General features: G+C 38.5%; 1 protein-coding gene across 1 annotated transcript in view; it reads left to right on the top strand.

Moving 5' to 3' along the window:
* The first annotated feature begins 11,708 nt into the window (after positions 1–11,708).
* LOC137992734 (uncharacterized) overlaps positions 11,709–16,534 on the top strand; it is a 28,419-nt gene continuing 23,593 nt past the window's right edge. The window contains exons 1-4 of the mRNA XM_068838227.1: positions 11,709–11,970; positions 13,335–13,430; positions 14,793–14,874; positions 15,467–15,524. Coding sequence (XP_068694328.1) covers positions 11,831–11,970; positions 13,335–13,430; positions 14,793–14,874; positions 15,467–15,524 — 376 coding nt within the window. The 5' untranslated portion in view covers positions 11,709–11,830. The remainder of the gene's footprint in view (positions 11,971–13,334; positions 13,431–14,792; positions 14,875–15,466; positions 15,525–16,534) is intronic.

Here is a 16,534-nt window from a genome sequence, read left to right as displayed (position 1 = left end):
TTGAAAGCAAGAAATGTAATATTGTTATGGGCTATTTTACTGCTCACCTGCCATTACACAAAATCAATATTCTGTGAAAATTAATTTTAGCAATGGTTATTACATGCTATGGCTGTGTATCTGCCACCCTCTTTAAAACCCTTTGGAATAATTATTTTATATTGTAAACTTAGTCCTTGACGGAAGGGAGTGGACTTGTTATAAAGCTACAAAACAGGAATGTCAAAGGTAGAGGGAAAGAGGAGGCACCACTACCGTTACTCTTGTAATACCTTTCACTCTAAGGACTGAGAATAAATGAACAAAATGTACATTAATATTCAATTTTCCAAACCGTCTTCAATAGGCTCTATCTCTACTGAACATGCGAAATTGTGGCAAAAAACAGAAGGTACATGTACATGTAAGTTTTCAGGGATCCACATTCGCAGTAGTCCCAGACGAATAAAAACCTGTCGGATGATGTAATAACTGTAAAGGTCATCCATTGGACAAGTGAAGTTTTAATAAATGTCTTTTTATGAATTCCATCAAATGATATAATATAGAATGTACTTTCATTCTGATTGCTTTGCATTCAATTGAAACTGCCAGAAAATGAGGAATAAACATGTAGAATTCCTCAGAAAGTTTGGCCATGCAGTCTTTTCCATGAAATGATTGCAGGCTCAATTTTTATGTATCTCACTGCGGTCTCTCACCACTAGCATGGTTGCTAGCAAGTCTTTTAGCAAAGAGCACAGGATGACTCATTGTCTCAACTGATAATGTGGCATTAGTTACAAGGCGTTTTGCCACCTCCGGCAAAAAGGAAAACCAATGGAGCAGAACCTGCTGCTTACAAACAGGACAAACACAACATCTTGGTAGCATATAAAAGGAAGGCACTAGACAAAAGCGTCCAAACTTAAGGTCTTTGAATCGTAACTTTGTAAGCTACATTCAAGTACATTTTGCTGTGGCAGATATGGACCACTGTAAATTGAATTTCCACGGTGCAAATACCATAATACTGTATTCGTACTGTATTTGTACTGTCTGACAAGAGTGTAAAATAAAATGTGAATGCTCAGGTTGCAAGTAATTTTATTGACCATTTTCTGCACTTCAACATTTTTTCCTGGGCATACTTTGTCCAGAATTTGCAAGTCACTTTCACTTAATATCTGACATAATAGACCATATTTGTATTCTCAGTATTGGACTGGAACTAGCTTGCTATGGAGGCTAATGTGGGGGAATCTTTTCAAATGCAAATCCATTTTAATATATTCCCCTGCATTAGCCTCCATTGCAAGCTAGTTCCAGTCCAATACTGAGAATACGAATATGGTCTATTCCAAATCATCTCTGATGTCTGCCCATTCCTGAACACATTCATCCATCTCCTCTTCATTAAATTGCTCTCTGGTGTTTTAAGTTCAGGCTCATGTACATCACCGAGTCACATGAATAGCAGCTAGTATAGCTCTGCTGTGTTCTTTTCTCTATATGTTCTCTTCAATGAACTGCTTAACATGACTGTCTCAATCTTGTCACAGTGTTCAAGCACCTGTTCTATGTGAAATGGTGTGAATTCATGTAATATGAATGCATGGATGCATGTTATAATTAGGCTAATAACGTGGGTCAAGGTTGCTGCCTAACGTTTGCCCGGGGCGCCTTATTTGCGAGTGCGGGCGACCAAATTTCTGAACAAGTACATGTAGCCTGAAGGGGCGCCTTACTTGATTCATCCTCACTTTCTTGTAAATATGATGGAAACTGGAATTAATTAATTAATTCTGGGCCCTTGAAAAAATGACTCCAGCTACTAATTTTTAATGTTGGTCTCCCGGACAATTTTGTTAGGCAGCAGCCTTGTGGGTGACACATTACTAATTTATTTTTGCCACAGAATGATTGTGCTTTTCCTTCACTGACCACATAAGCAACAGCAGGACCGGTCTGGAAACTCAATAGTAGGCTCAATGCATGTTTCTTACCCTAAATGCAACTTTTGGCACAAATGTCACAACACTGATGACCTGATACTGTGCAAGTGATCTTTCCTGGAAAATTGCTCTAAAGGAGAGTTCTCCTACAGTCTATTGTGTTGGATATGTATCCTTGATGTCAGTCATACAATGTGCCCCAAGCAGTCCATTGTGTAGTAAAAGACATGAACTTGGCTCCTCATTTCTTCCAGCTTTCCTACATGGCTGGACATGCAGCTGTAACATTCCAGGTTGTTGGCAGGACCAAAATGAATGAGACGATTAACCTCTTTCCAGGCTCTCCTTCTTGGTTTTCTTTGGGTTCAAATGTTCATGTACTCACTTACATCTTGTATTATGTGCACTGGCAGTTCAGGTTTTTCACTTCGATCATTCATGTAAACTCCCGCAAGGTAAGGGTGTTTCTTAATCACTTCAGTGTATTTCGGGCTGTCAAGTGATAACAAGGTTCCTCAATCTACTTTCGCGACTTCCGCTTCCAATCGGAATTTTCCATTTAGGCTGCTAATAGACCAATTTTGATACATTAAAATTCAGTCCTAAACAAAGGGTACCATCTTGAGGCTCTGGGGAATAAATATATGGATTTGTACGAGTTTATTCCCCAGAGCCTCAAGATGATGCCTTTTGTTTAGGAATGAATTTTAATATAGCCAAATTGGTCTATTGTAAGATCATGGACACCGATGACCTTGTTTACAGATCCAAGCATCATCTCTATTATGCTTAAGTTTTTGTCTAATCAGTCAAATTCCAAGATGGTCCAGAAGAGCTAATTTCGTTTTCATAAGGTAGTAATGGCAGAAATGTGAACACTAGACTGACTGAACACAGATGAGCAACGAGGAATGGTGACACCAACAATAACATTGCTAAACACAATCTACAGACAAACCACAGAATCGACTGGGACCCTGCTGCATGTGTTACATGTACAGTACCTACAGTACAGCACTACCTACTACCAACAGATCATACTGGAAAGCTGGTTTACTACCTTAGAACAGACACCAATAAGTCGATGCCTACATCTTCCCACACCCATTGACGACATCAACAACAGACAAACAACACACTGATTTATTCCATCACAGTACTGCCCAATGTACATGTACATGTATTCTACGACACACATACAGACCTTAGACCTATAGAAGGATAAAAATGCACCAATCATTGTTTAGTCTTATTACATCTATGACCAGAGTTTTTATAGTACAATGTATCTACTGACGTCACACAAATAACTTGACTCTGAAGATGATGTCCGCTCAGGTTGTCGAAATGTCAGTCAATGTTACATGTATCTCAAACAGTCCTTCTCAGGACTACACCCACCTGGACAATCATACTTTTAACTATTAATTAATAAAAATTGAAGTCTTGATCATAGTAGCACTTTAAGGGGGTATATGACACCAGGACGAACTCAGACTGGCATTAGTTCATACCGGCCTCCATACATTTCTTCTTATGCGTTTACATGACACCTGCCTGACAATGAACTCAGACCGGTCTGACCTTGTCTTGGTTGCTGAGACAAGAAATTCTCATACCAATCTGAGTTCCAACCATTCTCATGTAAATGACGACAAATCTCAGACCGGGTCGAGAAATTTCAAGCCTGTATGCTTTTGGGTCAGCCATAGATTTACTTGACAAAAGATCCCGAAACCAGGCACCAAGCATTTTGTCCCAGTTTCACGTAAACGGCTGCAAGAATTTCATACTGGTACAAGTTCATACCATTCTGAGTTTGTCCCCCCAAGACAGAAACCTGCTTCAGAGAATGACAATTAACCTATCATTTAACAGTACTTCGCACATTATTTCTCATGACAAAGACAGCGAGACCTTAAAAACAAATGATCTTTTTCCTGGGTCCTTTCAAATAACCTGAGTGAAAAGTTTCGGCATCCACAGGAAAATTTTTGAATTTCCCATTTTGGGATAAAATTGGGACTGTTTTCCCAGTTTTGGGATAAAATTGGGAATACACCCATGTTTTGGGAAATAATTGGGATGTTACTGGAAAGCTTCAAGGCAAAAATGTTACAGAAACAGGAAATTCTTGGGAAATTAGAATGCACCACCAAGTTTCTCCCAATTTTGGGAAATAAATGGGATCTTTTCCCAAAACATGGGAAATTTCTGGAACTTTATTTAAAGTCATACTGAAATGGGAAATAATTGGGAAGTGGAAAGGAAGAAGCAGATGGTCCCGAAGTATGGGAAATCATTGTGTTTTATCTTCCCCAATCTTGGGATTTTGTTGGAAAGGAAAAAAGGAAAAATATTACGGAATGTTACAGAAACAGGAAACATCAAAATGGGATTCTTCTCATGTTGGGAAATAAATAGAATCTCTTCCCCAGCTGCAGTTCGGGTGCCACGAGCTGGCTCTCATCCCTTTTATGATCAATTAAAACGTTAGTTTGATTCCAGTGTCGCAGTTCTGTACTTCTGTCTGTAGCCCGTCCTTTGCAATCTGAGCAAGGGCAATGAACATGACGGTACTGTTTTTCTGAACAGTTGCAGGTTGAAATATCACTTCTAATCCAACATTTAACTTTTCTGACCTCCATTTTGAAGTACCTCTGACTCAGTCTCTCTCTGTCTTTACTTGAAATGCGCATTAGTGCTTATTCCCAAGACGTCCCTTGTGCTAGAAAACGCAAAGGCCCGCCAAAACCTTCCTTTTTTGCCTCCCTGTTGACGAAGTTAACTTGGCGAAGATATGGCGAACGAGGATGTGAACCAGGCTTTCGAATTTGAAGTCGAGGACAAGCAAGAACAAAGAGAATCCAAGAATGAAGAGAGTCCAAGTGCTGCGGACATCTTAAAGTGAATCAGAGAGTGTTATGGTGAAAGTGTAGCGAAGGCATTTGAAGGTGAGAAATTCTAACTAAAAGCTGGCTGTTCAAGTTCAGTTTAAAGAGTTATTGTGCCGCAGAAATGCATTTTTTGACAGTGTAGATCTCTCTAATTGCCTTTTGTCAGTTAAGTTTTGTTTTGCTATGGTAAAAACATGCAAGAGCATGTTGAATTTTCCAAGCTCAAGACAGAGAACATCACAGTAAAAACAGAAAATTAATCATTGGAATGAGACTTGTCACAGGAACTGTCAGTGTCAAGTGATATGACCATAGCCATAAATAATGTTGAGTTAAATCTTCAGTGACTTAAAACTTAATGGACCAATATCAGTATCTGGGCAACTACACACCTACCCCTCCCCTAACCCAACATGTTATAATAAGTTAATAAGTTAGTGTTACTGTTGCGTTAGGGGAGGGATAGGTGCACAGTTGCCCAGATACTGATATTGATCTAACTTACTTAGATAGGAAGGGATATGCAATCACTGTAGTAGTGTAGGACAGAAAAATAATGTTACATCATGATAGTATGTTTTGGTTTGGCAATTTGTCAAGTGTGGTATTGCAATTTATTTAACATAAAGAACATTGTTGTGAAGTGAAAGTCAACTTTATTGCTTTTTAGTTTTTGACATCAGTCGTTTGAAATCTGGTTTCTGTTGTTTACCAGTGTAAAGTTACTACCGGTAGATGTGTAGAATTAAAATTTATTTTATTGTGGTTACATTACTGACTATTTTTTTTTGGCAGAGCAATGCCCAGTTCTAATTCACCCTCATAATTGAGAGAATTGGTGCAAATCAATACTATCTCAGGGGAAACACTGGATCCATGAAAACCCATTACTGGATATAATACATCCAGTAATTGGGACTATTTAAGCCCATTTTTGATGTAAAATTGATGCAATTTATTCCCATTATTGTGAGAGAATTGATACACATTAATCCCAAAATTAGGGAAAAACTGGCACAATTTAAACCCATTACTGGTTAAAAATTGGGACAATTAAAGCCCATTTTTGGGGTAAAATTGGTACAATTTATTCCCATTATTGTGAATCAACTGGTACAGATTTATCCCAGTCCTGGGAAAGAAATGGCTTCATTAAAACCCATTACTGGAGTAATACTGGGACAAGAAAATCCCACATGTGGGATTTCAATGGGAATTTTATGATCCATGATTGGTTTTGGTAGCACTTATTGAGACTTCCCAAGGAAGTCCAATTTCAATCCCAGTTTTTACCCAAGATGGGAAATCTGAAATTCTTCCTGTGCTGATGACAAGTTCACAAAAACAAGGAGTGCATGTTGTTTATAATGATGTACTAAAGCCAAGATTGGAAGGTTTGGGTGTGCTCGTGTGTTCAGTCGTGTCAAAACAAGCTTGTAAAATTAAATTTACCTTTACCTCAAAATGTGCCCAGCTCAGTCACCTCACCGTGGTCGGAGTTCGAAGCCTAGCAAATCGGTCGAGTTTGATTGAATAGGCTGAGGAAGAGCGCCAGAATCGTCGTGGATATCCTCTCCGCGGACGACATCACCCTTTCAACTGGCAGGTTTGTTTCTTAACAAGCGGACAGTAATGTTCCTGCGTTAGCCAAAGTTGTTTCTTGGTGCACGGACCTCTGCATGGGGCCCGTTTTAAACGTTGCATTTTACATGTGCCAAATCTATTGCAAATGAACGAAAACAATATATTTTTCTCATTTGCATTAGATTCGGCACATGTAAAATGCGCCGTTTAAAACGTGCCTGGCCGACTACATTTGTACTGCTCTAGCGTAAACGCTGTCCAAGCTCAGCGGGAAGGTGTACATTGTGGGCATTTCTTGAAACTCGATCGTACCTTCTGGCTGTGGAAACTTATGTTTAGGGAAAAAGCTTCAAAAGCGACCTCTCCGTCTTCTGAACCTCCAAAAAGCATAATCCTTTTCGGAAAACCGCCACCAGACACGCAAAAACTGAAACCCGCTTGATAAAAGTATGATTTCCCGCAACCGCGCAGTAATTTTGACCGTAAAGCCTTTCCACGTGTAGAATATATGAGCCAATCAATTCCGACATGTACGACTCACAAAATGTCCCTTATACTGGGCTCTCTAAGACAATGGGATATGGGTAGCCTAAACTCTCTTCGAAGGAATTTTAGCCGATTGCCTTTAAAATTCACAGTATTTCAATGGTTTTTTATGTTCCAATATCTTGGTCAACATCCAATTCAATCCTATTGCCTAAAGGCCCAAGTCCACATTCCATGACTCAACCATTATAGTTAAGTGTGGTTCCAGAAAATATCCATACCCCCCACAGAGGGTTTTTTCCAGTTCGACCCCACAACCCACTGGATTTTCCATCCCAGAGGGCTTCACATTACTTCCCCCACCCCCTGGAATTTTTTCACTTGGTCCCGCATACCCCTTGGAAATTCCAAATTCAAAACACGAGAATTTACTTATTTATTTTGATCAACTTAGAGTTTTAATAAAAATTTCATTCTCCTAAAAACGACTGTGGAAATTCTAGACATATTCACAGACGCGTTGAAATGTTCAAACTAACAACTCACTTTAATGTCCTGGCAACTGACCCTGGGGGAGGTACTGCCTTATATGGACTATATACCGGTAGTTATGTGCTGCTGTGAAGGGTATGGTTTTCAAGCAGTTTACTCTAGGATAGAGTATATAACCCTTAGCCTACACCAGAACTAGTTCAGCTGAATTTTGCTACCCTATACTAGAGTAAACTCGCACCGATTTCAGTCTAAATCCAGATACTTGACAGTTGCTAATATTCAGAAGTGTTTCATGATAGCCATTTATCGACACTGTTGAGGCTGAGTTGCGTAAACTTAAACTTTGCCAACTCAATTTTTTTTTTATTTTTTAGTGGGAATTTCTGGTTTCCTTAGTCTTGATAAAATCTTCAACCGAATGGTCAGTTTGGTGAAAAATGATACCCTGTTCTAGACCCAAACGCTAGGATTTCCAGGGTCCCAGCGGCACATCCGCACCCGAAAATTCCTAAAGTACCCCCCCCCCCCCCTGGGCAACTGACCTAATTTTCTCTGTTCAGCTGAAAGAAGTTTTCATTCAAAAATAAAAATAAGTACTGAAACTTGATGCTATTTTAAGCGTATGTCGTATACCTTTTGTAACCTAGTCGAAGTTTGAATTTATGCGTAGTCAAAACAACATATTGAATTACGTTGCACACACAAGAAACTATTTATAATATTTACATGTTATTTTTGCTGTCACAGCGAAACTTGGGAAATACCGGCAGGTTGCAGGTGGCAGGTTGCAGGTTGCAGGTTGAAATTTAATTATAACTGGATATACTTACCGTGACTGTTACATGAATAGCTAACCTTAGGCCTAAATTAAGCCTAAGAAAAAGTTTTTAGGCCTAAGGAACTGACACAACAATCATGGGCTTGCACACAAATTTGTCACGGTTTCCAGGTGCAGTACAACCTTAACAGTTGAAAATTTAAGTTGTTGTAATACTATGTGTTAAAAAATGTTGTATCTGATCTGATTTTAAAAATTTGGTTATGTAATAGATAAAATATGAGTGTGAGACCTTTATGGGCATTTAAAATGGCGAGCTGTTTTAAAGCCCATAAAGGTCGAACGTGAATATTTTTTCTTACTTGTGAAATGAAACAATAGAACATGTTTGTCATGTTAATCACGTGGGCGTGGAGCTGTCCCATAGGAGTTTGGAAATACTCAACACTGAATTAGGCAATTCATTTTCATAGAGCTTTTGTAGTAGAAACATGGCTGGTCAGTTTTGCTCTCCAAAGGGTAAAAAGAAGATACCAGTTTTGTGTCGGAAGCCACTCCGAGAGCAACACAATATAACACTAAATGGGGCAGAAAAGTCTTGGAGGAATGACAGCAGCAACAGCAAAATAAATGTGCAATGTCAGAACTTGTTGGAGTTGCCCGTCTCAAATGCAAAGATGTTCAAAATCTGACTGTTTCACTAGAGCACATGTCGCCAAATATGCTATACTTTTGGTTGCGCAAGTTCGTTTGTGAAGTGGCCAATCCAAAGGGAGAGCGTTATCTGCCCAATTTGCTTTATTTGTTCATTTGTGTGAGACTGGAGCAGAGGATGCATTAAACATTCTCAACAAGGCTGACAAGAGGCAAGTAAATTGTTACGTAATAGTTGTGATTGAAATGTCAAACTTGTGACTGATTAATAAACTTTGTACAAATTTACAGGACTCGTCTTTATTAAAGTTAAGCATCCTAATTAGGGGAGCTAGAGATCTTTATAAAAGTTAATCCTATTGATAATTCAACTAATTAAAAATTCATCAGCCCCAGCCTTTCCCTGCTATCTATTCAATCCCTCCCCGTGCTTTCAGACAGTTGAACTTTATTGGGATTTACAAAGCAACACATGTGACCTGAATAGTGCGTTTCTGTTGGTTGTCATCCTTGTGGATTATTAATGAATTTTACAAATAATTATACATTAAAAATAGTCCTAAACTGAACTTTCGGTTGTAATTGCAGCCTCAGTCAGGGTAAAATATGCAGTTCTGAGTGTGAGTTTGTCATTTACTGTTCCCCCTGGGGTTTCATCAAGGTTTTGTAAACAGAAGGGAATGCTTCTGTTCATTCACTACATTCTTGTCTTTTGTATAGTGTTGTTGTTATTTGCATGAAGGAGTTAAACTGCCCCTGTGACTAAAAATCAATTCTTATTTTTCTTTTGATTTCAAAACTATGTTGACTAAACACTAAGTGACCAAAGTTTAAAGCCTTGATTTAAAAAAGACACCTGTTTATTCTAACTGGAATTTTCCTATTAATGGTCCACCATTACTAACTTGAAGATCTTGAGAGAGTTGGATTGATGAGAAAGAATGTCAAAGGCTCAGTAGTTTAAGAATGCAGTGCGTGTGTACGACGCAGAATTAATATGCAACACAGGAGTTTGGGGCTTTCAGACTTTGAAACTCTCGCTTTGCATATACTGTATAATAAGCTGCATTCACATGCTGAAATTTTAAGCTAGTGAGGCTTTGACGTCACATTTCCCTGGATCCAACCCTCTGAGGTCCAACTGGTCAGTTTTGAATGTGAGTAATGGCGAACCATGAAATCCAAAACTTACACTCAAAGTAAATGGCCTCAAAATTTTGCCCGTCGGGTGTAAAGCAAACACACTTTCAAAATCTGAAGGAAAAGTGATGTTTTTTAAATCACAGGGGCACTTTTTAAAGTGCCCCTGTCATTTAACGGCTCAAAACTCATTTTAATGAGTTTTGAGCCGTGACATGTTCTCCACCTCCAACTGGATGACATATTTGAGTTGGAAGGTAAAACAAACAATTTTTCAACATGAATTTGGTTTTATCAACAGAGTTAATAATGCAGCACCACAGTTTCTTTAGAAACTACCCCCTTCATTCATTAATTTTCAATATGTCCAATTTTATTTGAACTTACATGCACTCTTCATTTTATTGTATTTTCTCAACAACTGAAGACCCATTTATGCAGTGATGTCTTATAACAATGGATTTCCTTTAAAAAACTATTTTAACATGGAAGTTACAGGAACCACATGGAATGAAATTGAAAATTATCCATCAATTTCATCCATGCCAACTTTCCTACTCCTAGGGAAGTTTGATGTTCCTATAGTTAAAATGTAACTGAAATTAGGATACCAATAGGCTACATGTACAGGGTAAACCACGATATATGACAGAACCAACAACCAAAATTTACAGGTCTTGTAAATTTTGAGCAAGCAAGGTTACAAAACAACAGTAAAAGCATCAACTAATTTCAAACAAACAGATTAAACTTCAGTAGAATACTAATTCAGATTTCCTGGCAATGCTTTGTCAATAGACCATATTCGTATTCTCAGTATTGGACTGGACGTAGCTTACATGTTAGCTTGCAATTGAGGCTAATTAATGCGGGGGAATACATCAAAAAGTATTTACATTTGAAGAGATTTCCCGCATGAGCCTCCATTGCAAGCTAGTTCCATGCCAGTCCAATACTGAGAATACAAATAGAGTCTATTGCGTTTTGTACTGCCCAACAGCCCTCTTGAAATTGTTAATTTTTTTACAGGTAAAACAAAGTTAACGATTCCACAAACTTAAAGAAAGACACTCTCATGTATAGTAAACAGCGAATCAGAGAGTATTGACTTCAACGCTCGATATAAGCTTAAGTAACGGTTAGGCTAGGATTCCACTGATTATTCTTCTGGCTTATGAGTTCATACCACCACTTTCAGAGTTCTATTAAAATAACCTTAACAGAATAATCCAAGAGTAAATCATACGCATATGTTCCTGTGTTAAGACAATACGAGATATTAGTATCTGGCAACTAAATCAAAAATCGATACATCTTCCTTTTCTTTCCCAGTCTCCGTATCTTGTTGGTTCTGGCCCTCTTGGTCCACCTTTTTCTCCAGTGAGGGGGTTAACATCATCTGGAAATGGGGCATACGGGTCGTTCTCTCCAAATCCTTCTGCCTCTTGGTCTTTCTCTTGTTCTCCTTGCGTTCCTTTACCTTTTGTTGCATTATTTCCAAACGAACCGTTACTTAAATGGCGAGACGAAAGTGAAGCCAACCATCTCTGAGTTGTTCTCGGATTAAAAAGTAAGCTTTCTGTCCCAAAACATCTGGGAATTATCCGTGTGCTATAAAAGTTGATCAAAAGGAATCGATGACACAAGTTTGTCGCCATCTTGTTTTACGGCTACTAACTCCCAGTCTATCTCGATCATCAATCTTAGAGGAGAGTTGGTGGCCAATTGAATTAAGTTTCGTTTTACGGCGCGAATGGCTCAATTCTCCTATTCGTTGACAATTTGCTGTTACTTGTTTGGATATATTTATTATTTTCGATCTTTCTTCTTTATGCTAGCTTGTAACAAATGATTTTAATGTGATGAACTATTCAAGTATGACAAAACCGATAGGTATAATGCCTAATCATTTGGACTTGAGAGAAATCACCTTCACAAACCTCCTTCTGTTGGATTTTAACCCGGTAAAAATGGAGTCTAAATACAGAGTTGTCTTTAATCGGTAAGTTGAATGGTTGACAGTTATCTTGCATTCTAAACCTAGGGTCTCCCAAAATATCCTTAAACTTGTGTAGAGATTAATCAAGGGAAGCATGACAAATACGTATCGTATATCGGAAAGTTCATGTAATTTGTACCTAATTAAATATTTCCAAACAATTTAGAATGACCAAGCTTGTTACTTAACTGAATTTGAACAGAGAAAGTCCAGCTGATCTTTCCAGGAATTCATGTTGTAGGAGGGGGACTGTGGAGACCAGTGTTGGGCTGAAGTTGATCATGCATTATCATGTCATCTGTAACCGTAAAAATGCAACTAAACAAAATGACCACTCTTTTTCTGTGTCCCTGTGGGGCAAGTTCAACAAGATTAGCTTGTTGGCAACAGGATAATCTAGCTCTCATTGGTTGCAACTGAAAAGCTGTAAAAAGCATGAAATATATATATTTTTATATGCTTACTCTGGCTTAAGTTATCAAGCTTCCAGATTAGTTTGTAAGGCTGGTTGTCAAAAAAGAACTCCAGTGGGTCAAATTTCCACAGCTCCCACCAAACCATTTTACATGTTCTATGATTTTCTGAGGTCATGAAGCTGACCTTCTGGGGTCTTTGGCCCAAGACCCCTCTTTTTTGAAACACCCAGGTCAGAGGCTCTGACTGGTATAATGCTCAACCAAATTCAAATGAAGGTCAGAATCAGAGCAGGTCATTTTGCGAAGGACTGAAATATATACATGGTACCAGCTGAAGATGACTATCATTTGAAACACAGAGAAATCATAGTTCACAATAAAGAAACGAAAGGAAGCGAAGCAAAATGAAGGTTGCAAAGGATGCCTGAAAAAATCCAGGCTTGAACATGATTCAACCCCATGAGTGTGGGTTTGCACTGCACTTGCTCTACTAACTGAGCAATCAAAGCCCTTGGGAACTGGTCAATTGCAAGTTCAAGTTTATCCCATATGAAGTGAATGGAATGATATTTTTGCAATAATGAAATTTCATATATTTGAAATGTGGAATAGAATGAAATGAAGGTTGGAAAGATCATCGTAGTTAATTGAGAAACTAAAGCAGTTGCAAAGGAAGCCCAAAAATCCAGCCTTAAATGGGATTGGTGCCATTCATGTGGAATATTGATATTTTTGGATCACCAAACGCTCTAGATTAATGATATATATCCGAACATTTATAATCTTTCTTGTTTATAGCTGTTATTTTCCTGAAGGTTTCAAATTAGCAGTGTTCAAAACTTTAGCTTCTATTTTCCCAATATCTCATTAAACCAAGGAACTCAAAGCAGATGTTATGGTGATCACCTCAGGAGTTGTGACTTGAAAATTTTATCTCCTTTTTTCTTTCAGTGACATGTTTGTACTACCAAACAAGAAGGCCATGGAAGTTGTCATGCACTTCCTGTTTAGCAGGCTTCATCCACAGTTGGCTTATGAGGAGTTTAGGTATGTTCTAGTTAACAGACATGGTGGTCAATAACGTACATTGAAGAGAGTCTCTGATATCAATCAATCAATCCAATTTTGATCTGGGTTTATCCCCGTAAACGGGGGTGGCCGGATTTACCCCACTTTGTCAGCCATCTTTCTAACTCCCACTCTCCATCTCGCTTGATTCATGGCGTCCTTTTTCTCCAAACCAATGCTCTTGCTCTCCTTCTCCACTTGCATCTTCCAGGTCTTCTATAGTCATCCTCGCTTCCTCTTGCCCTTCACTTCGAACTCCAACGCTTTTCTCAGAACATGCCCATCATCCCTCCTCAATACATGCCCGTACAATCTCACTCCATTTGCCTTTGCCATCTGAACCACTGTTACCTTCAATCCCAACATCTCCATCAGGTCCTCTGCCCTCTTTTTCTCCATCAGTTTTGCACCACACATTGCTCTCTCAGTCCTTCTCGAAATTGCTATCTCATTTTCCCTCAGACACCATGACTCACTCCCATATAACATCGCCACTCTTACACAACTCTGATAAACCATTCCTTTCCCCTTCAGCGAGAACCTTTTTGAGTTCAGCAACATTCCCCGAACTTCACCCAGCCAATTCTTGCTCTTGCTGTCACAGCTGCCTCGCAGCCACCACTTGCATTTACCCTATCCCCCAAATAACAGAAACCTCTCACCGTTTCCACCTCTTCACACACTTCCTCCACCGGTTCCACTAATCCATCAGCTTGCTTCTTGCATCTTCCACACGAAATCTTCCAACCTCGAGGCCACCCTCTTTATTTTCGCTCATCTTCCATGGATCTATTTCCCACATTTCACACACAACACTGAATTTGCCATTACTTGCTTCCCACAAATACCACATGGATCTACCTTACTCACAGACACTTCACACTTGTTACTGTAATTCTTCTAATCAATCAAAACGATAAGGGCATTGTATCTTTTTATTGACAGAGTATTAATTGAGTAAAGGAAAGGAAATCTCTTGTAATGCTTGTCTACAATTTCATTCAGGAGGTGGTGTTTACACTTGAGGTTGAGAGAAGAGTACAGTTGTTGATTCCAGTCATTCATTAAAATTCGAAACGCTAACCAGCACTTTACGAAATTTTGTTTCAGGATTACGATATTTCGATTAGGTTCTTGAATTTTCATTTCAGTATGTACAAACTCCAACCGACTGTAAGTCTGTCTAAGGTATTGATGTGCCCATGCCAACTACCAAACATTTATCATTACAGTGTTTGTACATCAATTATTGTAATTTCATGTGTAGTTAAATTAACACACTCTGGTTTTCAATTTTTTTTTCTTCATGTTTTTTTCTTCTTTTTTTTTCTTGTTTCACAGAGACTGCTGGCCAATACGTGACAAATTTCTTGAGCAACAGTTCAGAAAAGTCTGCTTTAATTGGGTGTCAAGAATTCAAAAGGTAAGAAAACAGTGCCAGATATCAAACCAAGCAAAAAGTAGGTGAAAGCAACAGATACTTATTTTGTACACGTATGACTTGTGCAGGTAACTGGTTATGGGTGACAAACCATATCCAATTCAGTTGCTCTTTGAGAGTCCTGTTTACTGTCTGACCAGTTTGTTCAGACTGAAAGCTGGGCAATTTACATGAAGGTGGTCATTTTAACTGTCTCTTTAGAAAATGTACACATGTACTGTTTCGCATTAAAGGAATATACAGTACAATATTGTCGCACATAGTCCAAGAGGGTAGGGTGAAGAGGATTTCAATTTCGGTATGTATGATAAAGTTGGCATGTGGAACTCATCACAGGGTTGTACTGTCTGTGACTTGAAATATTCCATTGTCACTTAATTTTTGAGCATGATAAAGAAACCTCCATGCTGCAATTTACTGCATCAAAGTTACAGTCTACCATACTCTCAACAGGGCTTACCCAGAGACCATGTGGTCCTTATTTGTACTGTCTGGGGCCTTTACATGTACATGACTGTTCACTCTCATTGGATAGGGTTACAATGTAAGAGAAACAGTTTTTTTAACTCACCAGGAGGACCCAGAAGCAAGGTTTCCAAGAATTGTTCAGTCTCTCTTTCACTCTCCAGGAGGTAAACCACCTGCTCTCATATTTGTGTCGGTTCTAAATAGTATGATCTAGGTACGAATTCTGTGCTACATGGACATATATTGCATTTAATAGTAATTTTGTGAACTTGAGGGAAATAAATAGGAAGCTACATGGTTTAAAAATTTAATGTTATGTTTTGGCAACTAAAACAGTGTTGTCACCTTGCAAACAGTGTTGAATTCTCCGAGTACATGTACATGTATTTAGAAAGAAAGTTTCATGAACCAACCAGATATTTGAACAATAACTGTTTGACTTGTATGCCATTATAGCATACCAGACCTGCCAGTGCCTTGTAGAGATTAGTAGTTACTAAAACAAGGAATGACCGAAAATGAGCTTCAACGGTACCTGAAACAAAATTAATATAGACGTCTTTAAACACTGTAAATTAACTAAAACAGACAAAATGGTAGATGAACAAGTAATTTCTGCACCAATGGAAGCTGTGTTGCTGGGTAAATTCACAATCTTCACGCTATCAACTCTGCACCAATCAAACCTACATACATGTACGTTGCCGGGCAAACTAAAGATTGTTGTGTTGTCACCTCTATGGCAATCATGATGTGTTACTGTGCATAAAATTATTCAAAATTTTTATGCTGTCAGCTTGGCACCAATCACAACTGCATTGTTGGGCACAGTAAAATTAATTTTTTGCATTATCAGCTCTACTCAAAGCAAAACTGCGTTTCTTGGCGAACTCAAAATTTTTGAACTGTCAGCTCTATGCAAATGACAACTGTGTTGAAAGGCAAACAGATTGCTTTCGCTCTGTAATTTCCATGATGGGTGACAAGAAGGCATGGTAATCCCTTTGTTTGTCAGTGTTAGGGGACATGATTTTTATAAATACCTTTCAACAGTAAAATCACACCCTCTCCCAATAAAATAAATTGTTTTTATATGTCTCTCATGGAAAGAGGGCATTTTATTTTTTTTCCCTTTCTTCCTCCCAGGTACATTACATGTAACTTGTTTTTTTGG

Source organism: Montipora foliosa, chromosome 2, assembly GCF_036669935.1.
Source record: "Montipora foliosa isolate CH-2021 chromosome 2, ASM3666993v2, whole genome shotgun sequence".
In the NCBI taxonomy this organism is placed as follows: domain Eukaryota; kingdom Metazoa; phylum Cnidaria; class Anthozoa; order Scleractinia; family Acroporidae; genus Montipora; species Montipora foliosa.
Note: the sequence above shows the minus strand (reverse complement) of the source record. Positions and strands in the feature narration are given on the sequence as shown.